The sequence below is a fragment of the Uloborus diversus genome, chromosome 5 (assembly GCF_026930045.1).
Source record: "Uloborus diversus isolate 005 chromosome 5, Udiv.v.3.1, whole genome shotgun sequence".
Classification (NCBI taxonomy): domain Eukaryota; kingdom Metazoa; phylum Arthropoda; class Arachnida; order Araneae; family Uloboridae; genus Uloborus; species Uloborus diversus.
In genome coordinates this window covers 34,037,842-34,059,043 of record NC_072735.1, presented here as the reverse complement: position 1 = coordinate 34,059,043, position 21,202 = coordinate 34,037,842, and the positions used below count along the sequence as shown (strand labels likewise).

The 21,202-nt window shown below is 32.4% G+C and overlaps 1 protein-coding gene across 2 annotated transcripts in view; it reads right to left on the bottom strand.

Annotated features, from left to right (window-relative positions):
• Positions 1 to 21,202, bottom strand: part of LOC129223381 (calmodulin-like) — a 311,700-nt gene that overhangs the window by 54,267 nt on the left and 236,231 nt on the right. For both annotated transcript variants that reach the window (XM_054857962.1, XM_054857961.1), the window contains exon 3: positions 11,325 to 11,468. In XM_054857962.1, coding sequence (XP_054713937.1) covers positions 11,325 to 11,468 — 144 coding nt within the window. The remainder of the gene's footprint in view (positions 1 to 11,324; positions 11,469 to 21,202) is intronic.

The following is a 21,202-nucleotide window of genomic DNA, read 5'->3' as shown; positions in this document are numbered from 1 at the left end:
TTCTGAGATAAAAGAAGTCCTTTTTTACTTTTCTATTATGCCAAACTATCAAATTTCATTTACAATATGATTAACCGTATTTTTGTAATTTCTGATTAATTTCGAGTTTAAATCTTAATCCCAAGTTTTCAAGTTTAGTAGGTGTATGATTTAAGTTTGAGGACATATGGATATACTACTCGATAGCATAGTATAAATAAAATACTATGACTTATAATTTTCTCCGTAACATTAATATTTTATAATCTTTCATTCTCAACATTTTTAACTGCTTCTATTTTACTAATGCATTAGAGTTACTTCAAGACTGTATTATAACTTAAGAGAGCTTACAAAGTAACCATCGTATATCAATTTAACACCTTGAGCAGGGCCGGATTTAGACTTAGCGGGGCCCTAAGCTATTTCAGGTATAGGGCACCTTTTGTAGTTTGAACAACGTTTCTCTTGGTGGTGTAAGAGGCAATTTTTTATTTTTTCCGCCTTGACTATGTTAGTCCTTTGGTATATACAGTAATTTTTTTACTTTTCTGATCGTTTTTTCTTTAATGTTTTTTCCCTGCTGTCCTCTTTGGATTGAGCTTAAGAGAGAGAATGGTATCAAAAGAATGACCCAGGACTCCCCTTTAAGTGGGGTATAGAATGTCCCCAATTGTAGGGGGTCCGAGGATTTCTCCTCCGGAGGAAATTTTGAAAAAAATATATAAAATTCTGAATTTTGAAGCCTTATAAAATATAATTGGAACTACAAAAATATCAGGACAGAAATAGGCAAACAAAACTTTTTTAAAGCTGTATACTCTTTCGCAAATTAAGATAATTCACAGTAAAAATTGCTTTTGATTCGACGAATCAATGACAGCAGTTGACAGAGAGAAAGAGCGCGGGAAGAGAAAAGACAGTGCATTGTTACTTGCTGACATTGACTTTCGGTACAATTAGTTTTTAATAATCCCCCCAACCCACCGACAAATACAACAATGAATTAAATATAAAATGATCAATAGTAAAAAATGCTTTAAAAGAAATGGTGTAAAAATTAGAAAATGGGAAATAAGAGCAACATTCTGCCCATTTGAACAATTCATAATTTATACACTTGATAAGAAATAAAATTGGATTCTACTTTGCTTAGGATTTTCAAAGACTTATTATTTAATTATTTTCAAGGAATCTAGCACAACTAAAATTATTTAACGCACTTCATTTGTACTTTAGTTTTTGATATTTTAGTACTTGATTGTACATTTTTACGTCCTGTTCTAACTTTGTAAGAAACAGCTATTTTAAATTTGAAAGAAAAAAGAAGCTACAGATTTCTCATGACAACAAGTTTTCTTCAGTTGCATTTCGAGCATAAAACGAAAAGGAATAGAAATAGTGTACTTTTTTTTCGTGATAAACAGAAAAACAGATAGACCATATGCAGAAGTAAAATAAAAGCAAGCAATAACAATAGAATTTCCAAAATACTGTATTCGGAATTATATAAATAGCAAGATACGAAACATGTGAGTCACAAAAAATTGTAATATGTTTCAGAAACGTAAGAACCATGGTTCTTCCAGTTTTAGTGCGAGATGTAGCAAGGAGCTTAATTTGACATATATAAGCATTCCTTCTCCCTACCCCCTTTCATTTGTAGTTTGTAGTCACACTTATCCAAATTTTCAAGGTTTTTAAGCACTAGAAAATAAAATTTATTTTTTGAAGTACTTTTCCTTTTTTTTTTGGAACGAATCATGCTAAATTCCTGGAGTTGGGGGCCCCCAACAAAGCGAAAGCCCGAAGCTATAGCTTGCTTAGCTTGTACGTAAATCCAAGCCAGACCTTGAGTACGTATGCAAAAATGTTTCCTTTTGTAAAACAACGTGTTTTGTAAATAACTCACTAGAAATTGTCTAGGATGATAAAACTTTTTTTTCTTTACTATCTAAAACTATAGTTACTGAAACATGCAATTATACTATAGACGATGAATAGCACAAAAGTTAAGGCATTTCTAATAGAAAATGCAGGTTAACTAGTTAAACACTTGATTAAAAACGGTATTTTTCATTTTCATGTGATTTAAATTGAAATAAACAGATCAAAAATTAAAAGAATAAGTAATATTTAGAAACAAGTTAAATTATAGAAGTTTAAATAAAATAAAATGAAAAAAAAAATCACGCATTCGTTTTTTTTTTTTCCCCCAGCTTTTAAATTTCGCATTCCATTTTCCAATCGAAAACATCTTATAAACGATAACAACAAAATATTTAATGCTCAGATGAAAAAAAAAAAAAAAAAAGGCAATAACGCAGACACTGAAGAAATTGGAGAAAATCGATGACATTTGGTTTTAACGAAAGCAATGATTGAGAGTGGAAAGCTGCGGCATTTAAAACGCATTAATCTATTTAAATTCCTCCCATTTCGAATCGTTTGGAATAATATCCGCCCCTTCATTCAACTCTAACAGGAAAACCTCAGGACCGTTTCAGACGTACGATTCATATTGCCGACTATTAAAATTGGGCGAAAGGATTAATAAATTAACCTGTAAGTACTTTTTATCTATAAATTTCAGTATAATTCCCATTACCGGAATAAACTGACTGGATCTTATCCGGATAATCAAAAATTCGGATAATTGGATTTTCTGAACAAAAGATCTACTTTAATAAATCACTGTATGTATGATGAAAATCGAAGAAAAAAAAAATCATTTGAAAGAAAAAGAGGTTTCGATTGATCAGAAAAAAGGCAACACAAAAAGGCTCTCCTCCCTGGATTTCCTGTATTCAACGGTGCCAGTATTGACCTGGTAGCATTGCCAGATAAAAATTAATTGTTTAGATTTGTGTCGCAATATATTCAGAGATTGTTACTACACCTGTCGATCTGATTATCGATTAAAACTTTTCGTGTCATTTTCTCATTTTTGTCTCCTCACCCATTCATATAATTTTCTCTTAGTTTTTCCTATTCTAAAAGTCATGTAGTTATCCACTAATTCAATATCTACGTATCGATTTAGTTTTCTGGGCAGGTAGGAACTTCCAGAAATGTATCTAATTCTTTTAATATTTGTTAATATCTCACCCAATTTCATTTTCTCATGCATTTCTTTTTGCATGAAATTTTCTTTCTGTTTACTTTAACTCTTTTTTTAAAGACTTTTATGCGTAAACTGCATTGAAATTTCCATAGACTTATTACTTTTAGTTTCATAAACCTGTAAGAAGATTTTTACCTAGTGTCGCTTTTCTGACTACTTATGCATCCATTTACAGGATGTCTTGAAATAGACTGACTGTTTTCGAAAATGTATAAAGACAACTGTTAATGATAAAAAAACAAGTTCTAGCAGAAAATCCATGTGATGGGCTGTAAATTTTTTCCCCGTGAGTTCCAAATTTTAGCTCAAAATATTTTCTACAGATGGCGCTTCAAATAGTAAGTCCGTTAGTCACAAGAGAAGAATTGAAAATCATCTATTTTTTTCCCAATTACTTCATGTGACTGCAGCCGACGGTAGACAGTTTGAAAATATTGTTTTGTAATTTTGTTCATTAAGACATTTTTCGAAAAAGTAACATGTAATTTTCAATCTTTCTTGAATTTACGGGTTTACTATCTGCAGCGCCATCTATTGGGAAACTTTTGAACTAAAATTTGCAGATCTGGGAGGAAAAAATTTACAGCCCACCTAATGAATTTACTGCTGTAATTATTGTCTTAGCATTAACTGTTGTCCTGTAATACATTTTTGAAAACAGCCATTCTTTTTCAGAACACCCTGTATAAATACATGGAGTTAAATATGTATCTATATAAGGGTGGTTCAAAAAAATTTTTTTTTTCAGCTACAGTCAGGACGTGCCCTATTTTTTTAGACTTACCAATAGTATTATGCTGTAAAAGTTTTCGCTTCTTATTCAAATTTTAAGAGGGTGCTCAATGACCCCTCAATTTAACATGAGCCGTAGCATAGAAAATATCCCAAATTTAGAAACATTAATTTCCCCAGCTCTTTTTTTGTTCATAATTATTTCATTGCAATATATATGCATATTACTCGTGTATATTAAAATACGCAGCATTGTTTTTTCAGTTCAATGTATTTTTTAACCCCCCTCCCCATACTGATAAAGTTTGGGGGAGGGGGTTGAGCACCTTCTATCAGTCAAAATAGGAAACTACAATTCCTTCAGTATATTGCTATCCATAAGTCTAAAAATATTGAGTGGTGTCCTGGTATTTAGGAGACACTTTTTTTAGCTTGTATTTTTGAACCACCCTAATGTATATACTACATCGCTTAGGATAGAAAAAACATGTAGTCGTGGTTTTAAAAAATAGTGTTTTTAAATCTATATTCATATCTTCAATACCTCATACATGCATGAATCTATTTTTATGCTCTATTTGCATGTCCATGCTTCTGAGCATACTTCCATTTCTCTCGATCGAACAAGGATGACGTATATCTAACATTAAACTGTCTTTGTGTTCGTTTGAGTGTATGTTCTTTAAACAAATTCACAGCTCAAGTGGGATCTTTGTCAGATCTTTCTACACTTTGATGCCCAGGAATTCACACTGGGGGGCTTCCAAACTCAAAAAGGCAAACAAAACGTTTCCTTATACCAGAGATGCAAACAACCCACAGTTTTTGAGCTACGGGAATAAAATCAGAACTTAGAGGAACGTTGGGAATTTTGGATTGCCATGTTGATTTTTGGCTTAAAACATGATTATGTAAGATTTTTTTAGATGATATCATTGCTAAAAAAGTAAGTTCTAAGTATATGCAACAAGCAATATAACAAGCTTTTTTTTTTGAAAGAAATTAAAATTGTAGATTGATGTCCAAAAATAACTAGTAACTCTTGCTGACGTGATTTTAAAGTATTATGAATGGTGTGACTTATCTTAGTGCTATTATTAAAGAACGCTAATTCTACAAATAAATCATTTAAATGTTTAATTAAAAATTAGTAGTGCTCAAAAAATATTGAGCATTTAAGTCAATCAGTTAAATATTTAAGTGCAAATCAATAAATTATTAGTCAGTTAAGGGTAGCTTACTGCTCCTAACCAGTCGATTTGGCATAATTGTTTAGAAAAAAGTTACACAACTGCATTCACAACAAAAAGCATTAAAATTTTAAAATCTTGTACGAAAAAGATTAGAATACAAATAAAGTTTGCCTCCCTTTAAATCACTTGAAAATTCCCTTCCCAAAAAATCCGGTTTATTCCCGGGACTAAACCCGGTTTTTTCCTCCCTTTGCAACACTAATCTTACGACTTGGGATTGCAATACCGGACCAAAAATTCTATACCGGTATTCGGTATTTTTAAAACGTGATGCCGGGATACCGGTATTAATACCGGTATTTGAAATTTCTTTAAAAAATGTTTGAAAACATTGTTTTGTTGCCACATTTCATAATTTTGCACAAAAATTGTATTTTTTTATGAAAACGTATTGTGAACAAATATAAAATGAAGGAGCGAATGTCATAATAAAAAATCAATAATAGTAAAAAAGGTAATGCATTTATTGCATTGTTTCTAAGCCTGGAACTCATTTAGCGCTCAACTTTCCCACAGTCGAAAACACTCTTTCAGAATGTGTGTGTGTGTTTCTTTTGTATTGCATTTATTATTTTCTTTTTTTTTTTCAATTTATAGCTAGTTGTAATTTTTTCCCAAGAGACGATACTTTTTCAATATTCATACCATTTTCTCTTGAGCAGGAGAAGTTTGTGTTTTATTTTTACAGTGGTTTGAAATTGACGAATAACGTGTCTAAATTTGATTTTCTTAGTTTCTCTTATTCGTTTTCGCGTTCTTTTCGAAATTCTTTACTATTATAATTATTTAAATATCTGAAAATGTGTTTCAAATGATTATGCTTAACCTCTGTGAAATTTTTCAAGGTACAATACAATTTCTAAATATTACCTTGCCAAGTAAAAAGCGAGACATGACAACAAACCAACACCGGTGACAACAAATTACCATTTGTTTTACTAACAAGAAAAAGTTTTTTTTTTGCCAAAATTCAGTTCAGTTGAGACAAATATTAAGAAAATTACATAAAGTTTCACTGCAGTTGATGGTTGGAATAAATTATTCATAGAACAAATACATTCGAAATTACACTTCAAATTAACTTTCACAAAAGGGAAAGTGAGTGATGAGGGAAATAGAAAAAATAAAAATATGGTGCACAAAAATGCAATTCATCTCACTATATATTAATGAAAATATTATTTTTCAATTTTTCCGCTACTTTTATTTAATGGTATTATATTAGTTCGTACTTTTGTGAAGCCAAATGATTATATCAGTAGATTCATTTTGGTTCCGTATGATGCAAAAAGAAATGTACATTTAAAATATAAGTAGATATTTAATAAGTTGAATTGAAAATTCTTTAATTTTGAAACTCTTTGTTATTTTCAACTAATACCGAAAATACCGGTATTTTACCTTAGCAAATACCGGTATTACGAAATTGCATAATTTCTAGAAATACCGGTATTCGGTATACCGGTATTGCAATCCCTACTTACAATGTTACCCATGTGCTCAATGAATTGTTTTACGTTTGTGTTCAATCTTTTAAACCAATTAAATTGATTTTAAGAACTTTTATATAAAGGGGGGAAGGGAGGGAGATAATTTTTTTCACGCCTATATAGATAACGTCTTTGCCCTTCGAAATGTAAATGCCCTTCTAAATATCTAAAAGAAATGTGGTGTTAAACGATGCCAAGTAACAAGCCAGTATAATTACAAGAATGAAACATTCTTCCGGTTAAACAAGTATCGAATTAACGGCAACGTAGCGCATAATAATATAATAACTTTTCAAAACAGTTTCCTAAGTAATGAGCTTTAATTTTCACAACATATAATGAGGAACTCCATGGCCTTAATGCTTCAACTCTGAACTGAACCTTTTTTAAAAAATTTATTACCTACACGACACATTTCAAAGAACTTTCATTGGTAATTTTATTTTCCTTAATTTATTTAAACATCTTCAAATTTCTTTAGCTCTAACCGCCATCTGAGTCCGTGTTTGCAGTTCTTTCATGTTTATGCAAATGCTGAGATCAGCCAGATACTTGAACCACCCTTTTATTTGTGGCTGAAAACGAAAAGCAGTTTTGAAATTTTCAATAAGTGGTGGGTGCATGGTGAGGACGAAAGAGGGAAAGAAGAAAACGAAAGAGCTCAGAGAGTCTATAAAATTGAATTCGCTTGAAAATTGGTGATAAATATTTCAGCTGTAATGCAAAAGTCACAAAATAATTATAGCAATAATAATAATAATTTGTGTCAAGGCGTAGCAGTTCCGAGAGTCAATTGTGTGCCAGTATATTAAAATTCGATTTTTTTTCCGGTGATAAATTACGGTAGAACAAAATAGCAGTTAAACATAATATTGTAATTTTGTTCTAAGAGGTATAGGATTTTACTCAACTCCTATTTAATACAACGCAAAGAATTATGTATTAATGCTTAAGCAACTTAAAATGTCATATTTTGGTGTTATCGTGTCGAAAAACCATTAAATACATTGTAAATGTTTAACCTTGTGTTTACTATACTTGTGATGACTTAAATGCGACTTTGGATTTTAATTGTTATCAGGCAGCGCCTTCTCACCTGTGCACCTTTGGGAAACTTTTTTTCTGCCCTTAAATCTGTGCACTTCGTTCTTTTTTCTTTCGCGCCCTCAAACCTGTGCGCTTTTGGCTCTTTTAACCTGTGCGTCTTCGTTTTTTTCCGCACTTGAACCTGTGACCCACGTTTTGTTCTTTTTGCGCCCTTGAATTTGTGCGCATTTTTTTACATCCTCGAACCTGTGCGCTTTTTTTTGCGCCCTCGAACCTGTGCGCATTTTGGAAGTCAAGGTTGTCTCCCTCTTGCGGGACCCAGTCGCCCCTGATTGTTATATATATGAATATAAGAAACCATTACGCATCATAATATGAAGTATCAACTTTATAAAAAGTTTTCTTATGTTTAAAAAATAAGGATTTGTACATGTTACCATCTGCTCACTACTGAAACACGTGCAAATCCTAAGTTTTCAAGTACAAATTTTTTTTCAAAGAAAGTTTATTCTTTGTAATTTTTCCTTATGCTGTTTGAATATATAACAATCAAAAGCCCAACTCTAAAATTCCGGGAACAGAAGTCAAACATATGCTTAGAAATGTCTTATTTGCACAGATGGATGAAGCAACTGTTCAAAAAGTCTGCGATCAAAATGAAAATTTAGAAGACAAAATAAGTTTAGTTAAATACTAAAATCCAATTTTTTCGTAAACAAATGAATTCTCGGAAATTCAGCAAAATTTCCATAAGTAGTCTGAAGAAACAGTATTTTTTAATCTAACATCTACATAGTATTAGAATGCAAATTAATAGATAAATTACTATCGGAAGATTATTAATAGAGTTATTTTTAAAAAAAATGTCTGGTCAAAAAACTCCATTTCAATGTTGCAAGAAATCGCCGAAGCCGCTTATTCTCCCCCCTTCAACCAAAAACAGGAGTGGGAGGAGGGGGGGGGGGAGAATTCTTATTTCGATTCCAGCAACACATTATCAGAATCAATTCTTTTTGCAAACGGATCAGCAATAAAACATTCAGCTTTTGTCTGTCTGCCATATTACAATAAAATACCGACTTAGGTTGCGGGCGGCCAAAAAGTATTGATCGCATGTATTTTTCACGTGGATGGCCATAAACTGATTTATCAAACGTCGATCAGCGGTTTTATATACCACTTTCTTTCCAGGTCAATGCCTCTTCAAATCAATCAAAAGATGTGGTCTTGACTTTCAGTGTTCGATACCGATAAGAATGCAGAACTCGTGCCAGTCTGCACTCAAAGTATCCCCCGCATGGATATCAAAAACTGGAAGGGGTAAATGATGCAGGAAAAGATTGTTTAACTGAGTAGACTAACAGAAAAATAATATTGATGTTCAATATGTTGAGAATGCAATGGGGTTAGCTTAATAAAAGGGTTGAAATGAAATACATATTTTAAATAAAATCTAATGTAATTAATCAATTTTTAATTTGTTTCTAAGTATTTAGTTTTTGGGAAAAAAAGTATAACCATGGTTTTTGCCAATCCGCAATGAAGGGGTAAATGATGTAGGAAAATATTGTTTAACTGAGTAGATTGACGGAAAAATGAGATTAATGTTCAATATGTTAAGAATACAATGAGGTTAGTTTTATAACGGAGCTGAAATGAAATAAATATTTTAAGTACGGTTAGAGTAATTTTTCAATTTTTAGTTTGTTTCTAAGTGTTTAGTTCTTGAAAGAAACGAAAAAAATATCTGCGTGGTTTTTGCTAATCTGCACTCAAAGTATCCTCCGCATTGATATCAAAAACTGGAAGGGGTAAATGATGCAGTAAAAGATAGTTTAACTGAGTAGACTATCAGAAAAATAAGATTGATGTTCAATATGTTGAGAATGCAATGGGGTTAGCTTTATAAAAGGGCTGAAATGAAATAAATATTTTAAATGAATTCTAATGTAATTAATCAATTTTTTATTTGTTTCTAAATATTTAGTTCTTGGAAAAAAAAAAGTATAACCATGTTTTTTACCAATCCGCACTGAAGGAGCAAATGATGCAGGAAAATATTGTTTAATTGAGTAGACTAACGGAAAAATGAGATTAATGTTTAATATGTTAAGAATACAATGAGGTTAGCTTTATAAAGGGGCTTAAATGAAATAAATATTTTAAGTATGTTTAATGTAATGTTTCAATTTTTAGTTTGTTTCTAAGTGTTTAGTTCTTGAAAGAAAACAGCAAGGCAGAAGAAACACTGAAGCAGGAGTAAGGGCGAGAGGTCGGGGGAAAACATCAAATAATTTCGCCGCCGTGTAAAACGTGGTTAAGTCTTTCGGTTTCAGCGTGAAATACTAACTCTATTTCTCAATGAGCGCAAATTTTAGAGTCATTTTTAAATCGGCATAACTCAACAACTTACAATAGAAATTGAAAAAAAAAAAAAAAACACTCATCCATGGATCAGTAAACTATGCGCTAGCGGGTGACAGAAAAAAAACATGTGGCAAAGCATTTCAAGAAGAAAGTAAAAAAATAAAATCGACGATTATTCAAATCCCTACGAGAATTAGTGTATCTCTGGCGAAACGTCTTCCGTGGAAGTTCGCAGTCACGTGATCTCCCCTCACTTTTTCCAGCGCAGATTCCTGCGTCAACAACCACTAGTGATCATCCATCATCACCACTCAATGATCTAAGGTTACAGCACGATATAATTCAAAGCGATTATCTGGTATTTGCATTCAATGTACAACTTATGGAGTAAAATAATAAAAATTTAAATACCATCCTAGTCTATCAGGCGGATCATATTGACCAGCTCAGCTTCTGTTGGTCTTTGTCCTAGTGACTTCATGACACATGGTATTTGTATTAAATGCACAACTAATGAAGTAAAATAATAATAAAAAAATATTTAAACACCATCCTGGTCTACCAGGCGGATATTATTGACCAGCTCAGCTTCTGTTGGTCTTTCTCCTAGTGACCTCATGACACATGGTATTTGTATTAAATGCACAACTAATAAAGCAAAACAATAAAAAAAATATTTAAATACCATCCTGGTCTACCAGGCGGATCATATTGACCAGCTCAGCTTCTGTTGGTCTTTGTCCTAGTGACCTCATGACAAATGGTATTTGTATTCAATGCACAACTAATGAAGTAAAATAATAAAAAAAAATTTAAATACCATCCTGGTCTACCAGGCGGATCATATTGACCAGCTCAGCTTCTGTTGGTCTTTGTCCTAGTGACCCCATGACACATTGTATTTGTATTCAATGTACAGCTAATGGAGTGAAATAATAAAATAAATACCATCCTGGTCTACCAGGCGGATCATATTGACCAGCTCAGCTTCTGTTGGTCTTTGTCCTAGTGACCTCATGACACATTGTATTTGTATTCAATGTACAGCTAATGGAGTGAAATAATAAAATAAATACCATCCTGGTCTACCAGGCGGATCATATTGACCAGCTCAGCTTCTGTTGGTCTTTGTCCTAGTGACCCCATGACACATTGTATTTGTATTCAATGTACAGCTAATGGAGTGAAATAATAAAATAAATACCATCCTGGTCTACCAGGCGGATCATATTGACCAGCTCAGCTTCTGTTGGTCTTTGTCCTAGTGACCCCATGACACATTGTATTTGTATTCAATGTACAGCTAATGGAGTGAAATAATAAAATAAATACCATCCTGGTCTACCAGGCGGATCATATTGACCAGCTCAGCTTCTGTTGGTCTTTGTCCTAGTGACCTCATGACAACGCCCAACTCGGCGGCTTCTATAGACCCGTCTCCATTGTGATCAAACAGTCCGAAAGCTTCTTTGAACTCTGCAAATAAATGACACATCGAATCATAAATTTCTTTTTTCATAATTAATAAACAACCTATATTACTCTATAATAAAACGTTCATCATCTCTAAAATCAGATTCTATATTTTACGACTTAATGAATGCTAATCCTCATATATAACAATAGCCAATGATCGAGTAACGCTCCTGACGTCACCAGCAATGAAATTCGTTCCACGGTATGATAATTTGATAATACGGTTGGTTGGTTGTATTTGTTAAATGATGCAAGAGAAAGAGTGTCCATATATGGGGGGGGGGCAAGTGGGGGCTCAAGGCCCCCTCCCTTTGAAATGAGAACTTCCTTGTTTTTAGTACTTTTTTCTTTGCAAAAATGTAAAAACCTTTCTTCTCCTGCAATTAATGAATAAGTTATAAAAAATGTCAAATTTTAATAACTCTAATCTGTACTGCAATCGGTTTCTATAGGGAAAATATCCTGCTAAACCATGGGGAAAATATCAGAGCCCCCCCTTAAAATTTTGCCTATGAGCGCCCTTGCCCAAGAGCTTTTTTAGGGCTATACTGCGCCAAAAGGTTGTTTCGTATAGTGAAAATGTGTACCAAAAGTGTGCTGTAGAATAACGGACATAAAACTTCTAGAATTTTGAAAATATTGTCGAAAAATACACATAAACGAAGTTTGAAATTTAGAAACACAGGTTAGGGAAATTTGGAATTTAGAGAAAAAAGTTACAAAAACTTAAAAAAAAAATAACTTAAATACAAACACAATGAGATGTACACTAAATTAAATAAGAAAACCAATCTCCTGAAGGAATGGGAACAATTTTGGATGGGGTAATAATATGTTTTGGTAATGTTCGACATACAAGGAAAGGCTTTATTGTGACAAGGCTGAACTGGATCCGGTAACTTAACTGTTTTACTGGCAATACTGTTATTCCAGGGTAATGAAGAAACGAAAAAATGGTCAGCAGTGAATGCTACCCACTGAAGTTGACGGTTCATCTGGAGTTGGGTTAAAATTTCAACCATCAAACTATCACCAAACAGGCGATTGAATCGTTCAAATGTAGAAGCAATTTTTATCCGTCATAATTTTCACGATTTTCTAGTAATTTCATCTTTACTAATAATAAAGCTGAAAGTCTCTGTCCGGAGGATGTCTATAGGATGTCTGTGACGCGCATAGCGCCTAGACCGTTCGGCCGATTTTCATGAAATTTGACACAAAGTTAGTTTGTAGCATGGGGGTGCGCACCTCGAAGCGATTTTTCGAAAATTCGATGTGGTTCTTTTTCTATTCCAATTTTAAGAACAAAAATATTATAAAATGGACGAGTAATTTACGAAATTATCATGAACGTGGAACCGTAACATGGGTACAAGCCAATTGGCGAGAAAATTCACCATACATTTGTAAATATACAGGCGAACCAAAAGACCTTTTAATTTTTCTATTACGAACGAAGCCGTGCGGGTACCACTATTAAAAATAAAACACATAAGAAAAATAGAATTTTGCTGGAATTAACTGGAAACACGAGCAGCTGCAGAAAGAGGTAGTATTCTTAAAATGTTATGAAAGGTCAGCAACTATCAATAGGTAAATTCGTCACCAGTTGATATAGAATGTCCCCGTTTAGCCTCTAAGAGCTCTAGTTTTGCAACCATTAGCTCCAGACGCATACTTCCAACTGCAAAAATGATCAAAATAAGGTGCAGAGTTAAGCTATTGAAAGTTAGAAGCAAAAGAGAAAATTAGTGAAAAAATAGGAAATCTAACTTTTTACGCGGATCCCGGGTCCCCTAACTCATGTTTAGGTAAATCATCTGCATTGAAAAATAACTCCAACAGCAAAAAATTTGAAACATTTACGACCAAAACTCAAGGAAATATTCAAGTTCAAAATTTTAAGGAGTCTTGCAGAAGATGAGATTGGAACTTATAGCACTTTCAGAAGAATGACACGTTGTCGAAGTAAAAAAACAAAATATTTATATTATTCACTGCTATAGAAAAAAAAAAAAAAAAAGCAAATGTCATGCTATGATACGTAAAAACACATCACAAAATCTAATAGGTACCATATCTTACTAATATTATATATGCGAAAGTTTGTCTGTATGGATGTATGGATGGATGTATGGATGTTTGTTACTCTTTCACGCAAAAACTACTGAACGGATTTTGATGAAACTTTACAATAATATAGCTTATGCATCAGAATAACACATAGGGTAGTTTTCGTCCCGTTATGGGGGGCAAAACCCCCTTAGGAAGGCAATAAAACACAATTTTTGTATAAATTCTCTAATATTGGGATGAAAAAATACTTGCACATATTTACATTATATGTCCATCGAAAGCTCTGATTTTTCTGCTGAAGATGGCACCTGTTCGAAATTTCTAAGTAGAATAAAAAACGAGTTATGAGCTTTTTAGATCCATGTTCGAAGGCTTTCCTCAACTCAATACAGTATTTAGTGTATCATCTCAACTCCCTGTCGATATCGACAATTGTTGTATTGTTGACTTTCTTTGCTTTTCGTGATTGTTCAAGGCTTTTCTCAAGTCAAATCTTGAAGTAAGATTTTTGCACAAGATTGGCAAATAATACATGATTTGGCTGATGATTTTCCATTTAAACGGAACTTTAAAGTAATTAATGGTTTTTATTATTATTTATGCTAATTGAACACTTACTCATTATCCAAACAACCAGCAGATCGCCAAAATTTTTGCAGAAAGATTTCCGTAGCTGATGCATTTGGCAGTTTTTTCAACGTTGCTGTTTTTGAAGCCGAAGACTACGTCATAATGTTTCTCAGCTTTCACCATGTAAACAAAATATCGCCAATCAAAGAATTTTCAAAAGACTTTTTTTACTGTGTTAAATAATCCAGCAACTAAATTAGGCAAATCCATAAACAGCACAAAAACTTCCATTAATTTTCCTTTTTGCACAATTTCAAACAATCACCAAATTTTATTACTTATTTTGGTAACATTTCGGATGAAACTGTTTAGCGCCATTTTATGGTGACCAAAAATATCTCAGCATCTGGCGACGATATCTCTGTAACGAAAATTAATATCATATCGTTTTACAAAGTAAGGAAAGAATGGGGGAGCATCATCGAAGGTACCTCGAAACGACTTTCGCAAATTCGGTAAAATCGCACCAAGAGCCACAATGATTGAAATTTCCCGAAATAACTAAAGCAAGTAAAAGGGGATTACGAGCGCAGCTACTTTTTTTTAATCACTTCGTACTTCATTAGCCATACAGAGAAGGTTTTTGACTCCATGTTAAAAAAAAAGTATCAACAGATTAATCTTTTTAAACATGAGAAGATTAATTTCATGTTTTTTAAATTTGTATATGCTTAAATATAGTGCTTTCGTTTCTAAATCAATACTACTTTGTTTTTATACTTATTGCTACTTTAGTTTTATGGGTAAGGAAGAAACTCGATTTTTAATCACGTCAAAAAGATGTGTTTTAAATTCTTTTACTTAAAACAGAAAACAAAAGCAAGTAACGATTTTTTCTAATAATTATTACTGACCCAGGCAACGCCGGGTATTTTTGCTAGTTTTCAATAAATATTTAAAAAACATTCAAAATGTTTTTATTAAACCATTAAATTTAGCTTAAAAAATTCAATATTCCAAGGCAAAAGATAATTTTCGCAACATACATTTTGCGTTGAATGTTACAACAAAATACATCTTGTTTTGCTTCAAAAATGTCAGCCAGTTACCCGTGGAATTACCCACATAAAAACACACTTTCTAAACTTTTAATTAGTAATAAAACTAAGTCTTTCTTTCGCCATTGAAGTGCTTGAAGGGATGTTTTTCGAAGCGAACCCCCATTATCTTTTAGAAGCATTTAGTGACAAATCCATTTCTATAACTAATGGATTTCAAAAGTAAGGGAACGTAACACAATCAAGTCTGCAACGCAATTAACTCTTACTTCTAGTTCCTTTCTAAGGGCTTCATTATATCGAGAAGTTTCAAACAAAATGGTCTTTCTCTCTTAAAGATCAATGGTCGTCTTTTTAATCAAAGGAAGTGCTAATGTTACAAAACAAGAAAACAAAAATTACTTAGTGAGGTCATTACATGCTTCCAGACTTTAACAATACGCTTTGTAGCATTTAGGATAAAACTTTTTATGTAAGAAAAAAAATAAAACCAGCTTTTTTTTTTGCTTCGGAAAGCACACAAAATGGACGATAAGCTTTTTTTTTTTTTTTTTTCAAATCAAACTTTTAAAATCTTAGAGGAACTGTGTGTGTATGTTCTTGGTTTTTAAAAATGTAATCATAATTATAAATATTTATTTCTTAACGTAATTGAACTTACATAAGTAATCTGCGATTGCATATCTCTAGCAATTGCAGTCATTCAATTTTATGCGACAATTACAAAACTACTGCTACCGTCACAAATCTAGGTTCTAAATTCAAGGGGGGAGAGGCAACGAACCCTTATCAGAGTAAACTCAGTCATTTTCTTTTAAATGTTCGTAATAAAATTTAACATAAACGTAAAGAAAGATGTTCGTTGTAGAGGCACACAGGTCGCATATTTAAGCCATTTTAAAATATCGAAAATTTTAACGGCGTAGTCATTCTGTTACAAAATTGAGCTCTTCAGAATTACATCTGAAATGGTTATCTGAAACTATCATAAGAGCTAGATATTGTGTTACCAGAAAATTGCTCATATATAATCTGGAATCTGTTCAATCTTAAATGTGCTTTCCCAGAAATCCATTCAGTTTAATGAAGATCTTGATGGTAGTTGAAAGTATACTGCTGGAGAATACGGTAATTCCAGTTGTAACCGATTGATAACAAGAATCAATTTCACTTTCTTGTATTATCTGACGTTTTATTGGTGCAATTTACATATTGCTGAGCAAAAAAGAAAGTAGAGCGCAATATTGCGTAATGTTGTGTGCAAAATTGCGCAAATCAAGAAATTATCGTATAACATTATCTATAATGGTCTCGCGCTGTAACGCGATTCAATTGAGGCAAAATATAACGCGAGTTTTTCGCGAGTAACGTATCTCAGAGCTGACGGGTAAATCCTCGCTCACAAAACGAGATTTTTCGGAAGCGAAGCTCGGGGCTAAATATATGCCTTGTTATTGACTATTAAATATTGATTTAGGGAATGGGGTCGTTTCCGAAATTTTAGAAGTATTTTTTCTGAAAGCTCCTGCTTAAAAACATAGGATCTGACCATTTTTAAAATAATTTGACTAAGTTTAATATTTAGAAAAAAAATATTTTAATCGGTGCCCTTTTATTATTTGCGCATCTGCCGATGACATCTCAAATTATGAAATGCCACACAGAACAATATTTAATTTGCTTCTTTACCCAGGTGTACTGGCAACGATAAGGTTGATAGCAAGCGTAGAGCGCAATATTTAATTCGCTTCTTCGCTTCGCTTTTTTTTTTGCTTGTTCTATCTATTACATGTTTGCTATTTATTACAATTTCGGTGACTAAAAGTAGTACTTTTGACTGAAGGAAACAACTCTATTGACTTAAATCTTTTTAGTATCCATGAAGGTAAAGCTCTCAGATCGTTCCAGTTTAATAAACCTCGCTTTGCAGACCTACACTGTGCAGTATGTACAAATAATAATTCCGTACTTTTCATTATTATTATTTTTTTTTTTTGAGTCTAAATCTGAAAGTTAATTATATTTTATGGCACTCGATCGCGCAGCTTAATCTAAAGCTAATGAATATGCAAAGATAAAGATACAATTTCTTTCAATTAAAGAAAGATTTTGTGCATCGAAACAGTATTTTATTTTGAATTACACAATATTTATTAAAATGCAGTATAAATATCTGTACCTCGGAGGGATGCAACCCTATGTCCATTTTCAAAACTTTACAGGAGAGTAGTTGTAACCACATGGTGTTCTATCCCTCTAAGTGAAAGTGGACTTGGTGTGCTTTTAAAATACGCTATATCCATTAATTAATAACTAGTTTGGGACATAGTGCTCTATGCCTCTAGGAAATATGAGAAAAGCTGATTTTAACTCTGTAATGCCATTTTGAAAAAAAAAAAAAAATGGACACAGTGTTGTATCCCTCCGAGGTACAGATATAGTTCTTTGTGTAAGAAGCAGTAGTACATATTTAAGGAATGGTCTAAGACATTTTGGGGGGAAAAAGTGTTTAAAATAGTGGTGCAAAACCAACGACCCGTGGGTCAGACGTGGCCCAGGAAACTTACCCGTGTAACCCGTGGATTTGTTCAATGTTGCAAATCAATAGTTACGATTATTCCCAATGTCACTAGTGGCTCATCAAAGTGTGTAACAATTTTATTTATTTATTTATTTCGTAACCTTTTTATTTTTTTTTATTTTGTAGATTTAATGAAAATTGAAACGTTGTAAAAATGGTTATAATTATCATGGTTTACAATGTCTGCTGCTTATAGCATTTCTTACATCATTTTTCATTGGAAAACAGTGCAGATGGAATATTTCTTCCGGCAAGTTTTTGAAAATAGTACCTCCCTAACTGATGATTTCACTCAACCTTAAATTTAGTCCATTGACCTTTACAGTGCCAGCAAAATAATCTTTACATTTGGTTGGCAATTAAAGCTTTACATGAAATTTTTCTTGTCTTGATTTTACTTAGCATGATCTCTAGTGATTCGGCCGAATATTCGGTAATCGGCTAAATAAACTAGGGAGCATGCCAAGTAAAATCATGACAAGAAGTTTGCATGTAAATTTTTGAATTGCCAATCAAATGTAAAGATTTTTTTTTACATTGCAACTACCCACACATTCATGCCTGCACACAGGCACAAACACATATGCCTACACACACATACACATACCCCCCCACATACACACACATACAACTTCTCACACACGTATGCCTGCACACAGACACAAACACACATGCCTACACACACATACACATACCCCTACACACAAACACACATACCCCCACACACAAACACACACGCCTACGTACACACACTCGTGATTGCGAAAAACATAATTTGAATTCAAGATGTCAAAATTCAAATTATTATTATTATTATTATTATTATTATTATTTTTTTTTTTTTTGCCGGCACTGTAAGGATCACACTTGGATTTTTACTCCTCTGCTTTCGATCGCGATGTTACATTAAATTAGGGCTGCGGAGTCAGAGTCGGACGAGCTTTGGAGTAAAGGAGTTGAAACCGGGAATCGAAGGCTTAAAATTCTAAGAATCGGAGTCGGTCATTTTTTCACAAAAACCGCCACTCAGCCATTGCTTTTGGAGTCGGAGTGATTTTGGGGGAAAGTAGTCGGAGTTAAAGGCTTTTAAATTCCCAGACTCAGAGTCAGTCACTTTTTCTCCGACTCCGCAGTCCTGCATTAATTGCGAGAGTTTTATTATATTTGCGAACCTATTATCTTTGGTTATACTACCCACAGCCATGCATGCTGCACTCAAAAGGCGTCATCTTTTTGACAATCACGAAAACGCAACTTTGAAATCTAAACGAACAAAAGGATCAAATTCGAAATAACCTTACTTCTCGATATGGGATTAAAAAATAGAAAAATGTTAGAAAAAGGATTTATTTTCATTTCACGAAAAACGCATGTTCACCATTATCTGTGAACATTTTCGAAGGTCTCTGAAATCAGCATTTTTGCTACCGAGGAGATATTTCTAGGATTACGAAGAAAGAAAAATGGAGCTTAATAAAAGTTTATTTTGGAAAAATAAGGATTTTTGGACGAAAATGAAAAAAGTGTCTGTCAAAGATATAAATACCATAGGCAAGGATTTTTCAATGAAATATTTTTTGCTCAAGGTTTTTTCCAAGCTCAAGGCAAAAAATTTAATAGGTTATAAAATTTGAATCTGTATCATGATGACGAAATTTTGCTTACTACCTTGTAATAACCATCAATTACGTATCTGATTTTTGTAAATTGGGGAGGTTTTACGCAATGGATTATCATTTCTTTATTTGTATGTTTTTTGAAATACCTCACTTCAACTTTTTGATGGAATATGTTTAGTAGCCTATTCGAGGCACTTTTTGATGTATGTATAAAACATGCTCATACATATTTTTTAAAACCTTAATGCAATGTATTGGCTGTATAAAGTACATTTTCTTAAACAAACTCAGATTCAAAGCATATTTTACTTCAATAAAAATGAATTTTAATGATAATTTGATTTCATATATATTTTTCGTTGCTCAAAATAAATTTTGAGAATTTTGAATTATAGTTTATCAATTTTTAGCATTTTGAATTATCTTTTAACAATTTTGTGCATTTCATAGCTTTACGCCTTAGTTGCTGTTTTACAGTGATGAAGAGCGAAACCACACAAGAGATTTTGAAACGAAGATTTTGTGCTTGTAAAACTTCATTTCTAAAGCTTATAATTTTGAAATTTTTTGATCATATGAAAATTCTAAGAAGTACTTCCTGCTGGAATGGGATCGTTTCCAAAATTTTAAAGGTATTTTTTTCTGAAAGAGCATTATTAAAAACATAGGATCTGACCATTTTTAAAATAATTTATTTAAGTTTAATATTTTTAAAAAATTACTTAAATCATTCGCTTTCATCGTTTACAATTCTTGCCGATGACATCACAAATGATGAAATGCCATTCTGTGTTGCCATTCATAGAGCAAAATATTTAATTCGCATCTTTACTCACTTGTATTGGCAACGATATGGTTGATAGCAAGCGTCGAGCGCAATTTTAATTCGCTGCTTGATTATCATAACGCGGAAACGTAGTAGGAAGATGCGCCAAATTGCATCATTTGTGACGTCAAAAAGACCACGCCTAGTTTGAAAAATTGGACGTTTTAAAAAATTAATTAAAAAAAACTGTTGGGAAAAAGTATTTTCTGGGTCCATGTAATTTTTTTTTTTTTTTTTGCTCATTCTATCCATTTCAATGACTAAAAGTGAAGGAAACCATCCCATTACGCTGTACTTATGTAAGCAAGAAAATATTCTGAAAGTAAATTTAAATTTCGAGTAAGGGTTGCTTCTTATACTTTTAAATTCCGAGTATCATAAAAGATTTGGACCAAATATAGTGAATAAAACATTAATGCTTGTTGAATATCTTTTGAACTTTTTCCTTGTACTTAAATGAGTACTTTTTTTTTGATTAAATTGCTCTTTTTCATTTTAAAATGATTATATTGCTTATGAAAATTGCTGATATATCTCTCCTTTATACCTACTCATATCCAAAATGTTTAAAAAAAGTGGTAGTTTTGCTTAAAATTCGATGGCAATTATCATTAAATTATATTTTTGACTTTTAATAAAATAAAAAAATACAAAGAATATAAAAACTCAATTTTGAATAATTAACAATCATACGGTCCTCAAGTCTAGCTTCCCGGTAAAGTACTAATCTAACAGTCCGGTACCCATTAACTAACAGCCAGGTACTTAAGGTTGTTTTAAATGTACATTTTTAAAAAAGTTACAAATGATGTTTGAATATTCTTCTTATGATAACATTAAGGAAACAAATATTTTACTTACTTATCAATAGGTGTTGAAACAAAATAAAACCAATATTGTGTCGAGAAAATTCTAGAACGTGAGGTACGCGGAAATAATTTAAAGAACATTTTTATAATTAGAAATGATTTTTGAAAACAATTGAGAGTTCTTATTCATAGAAT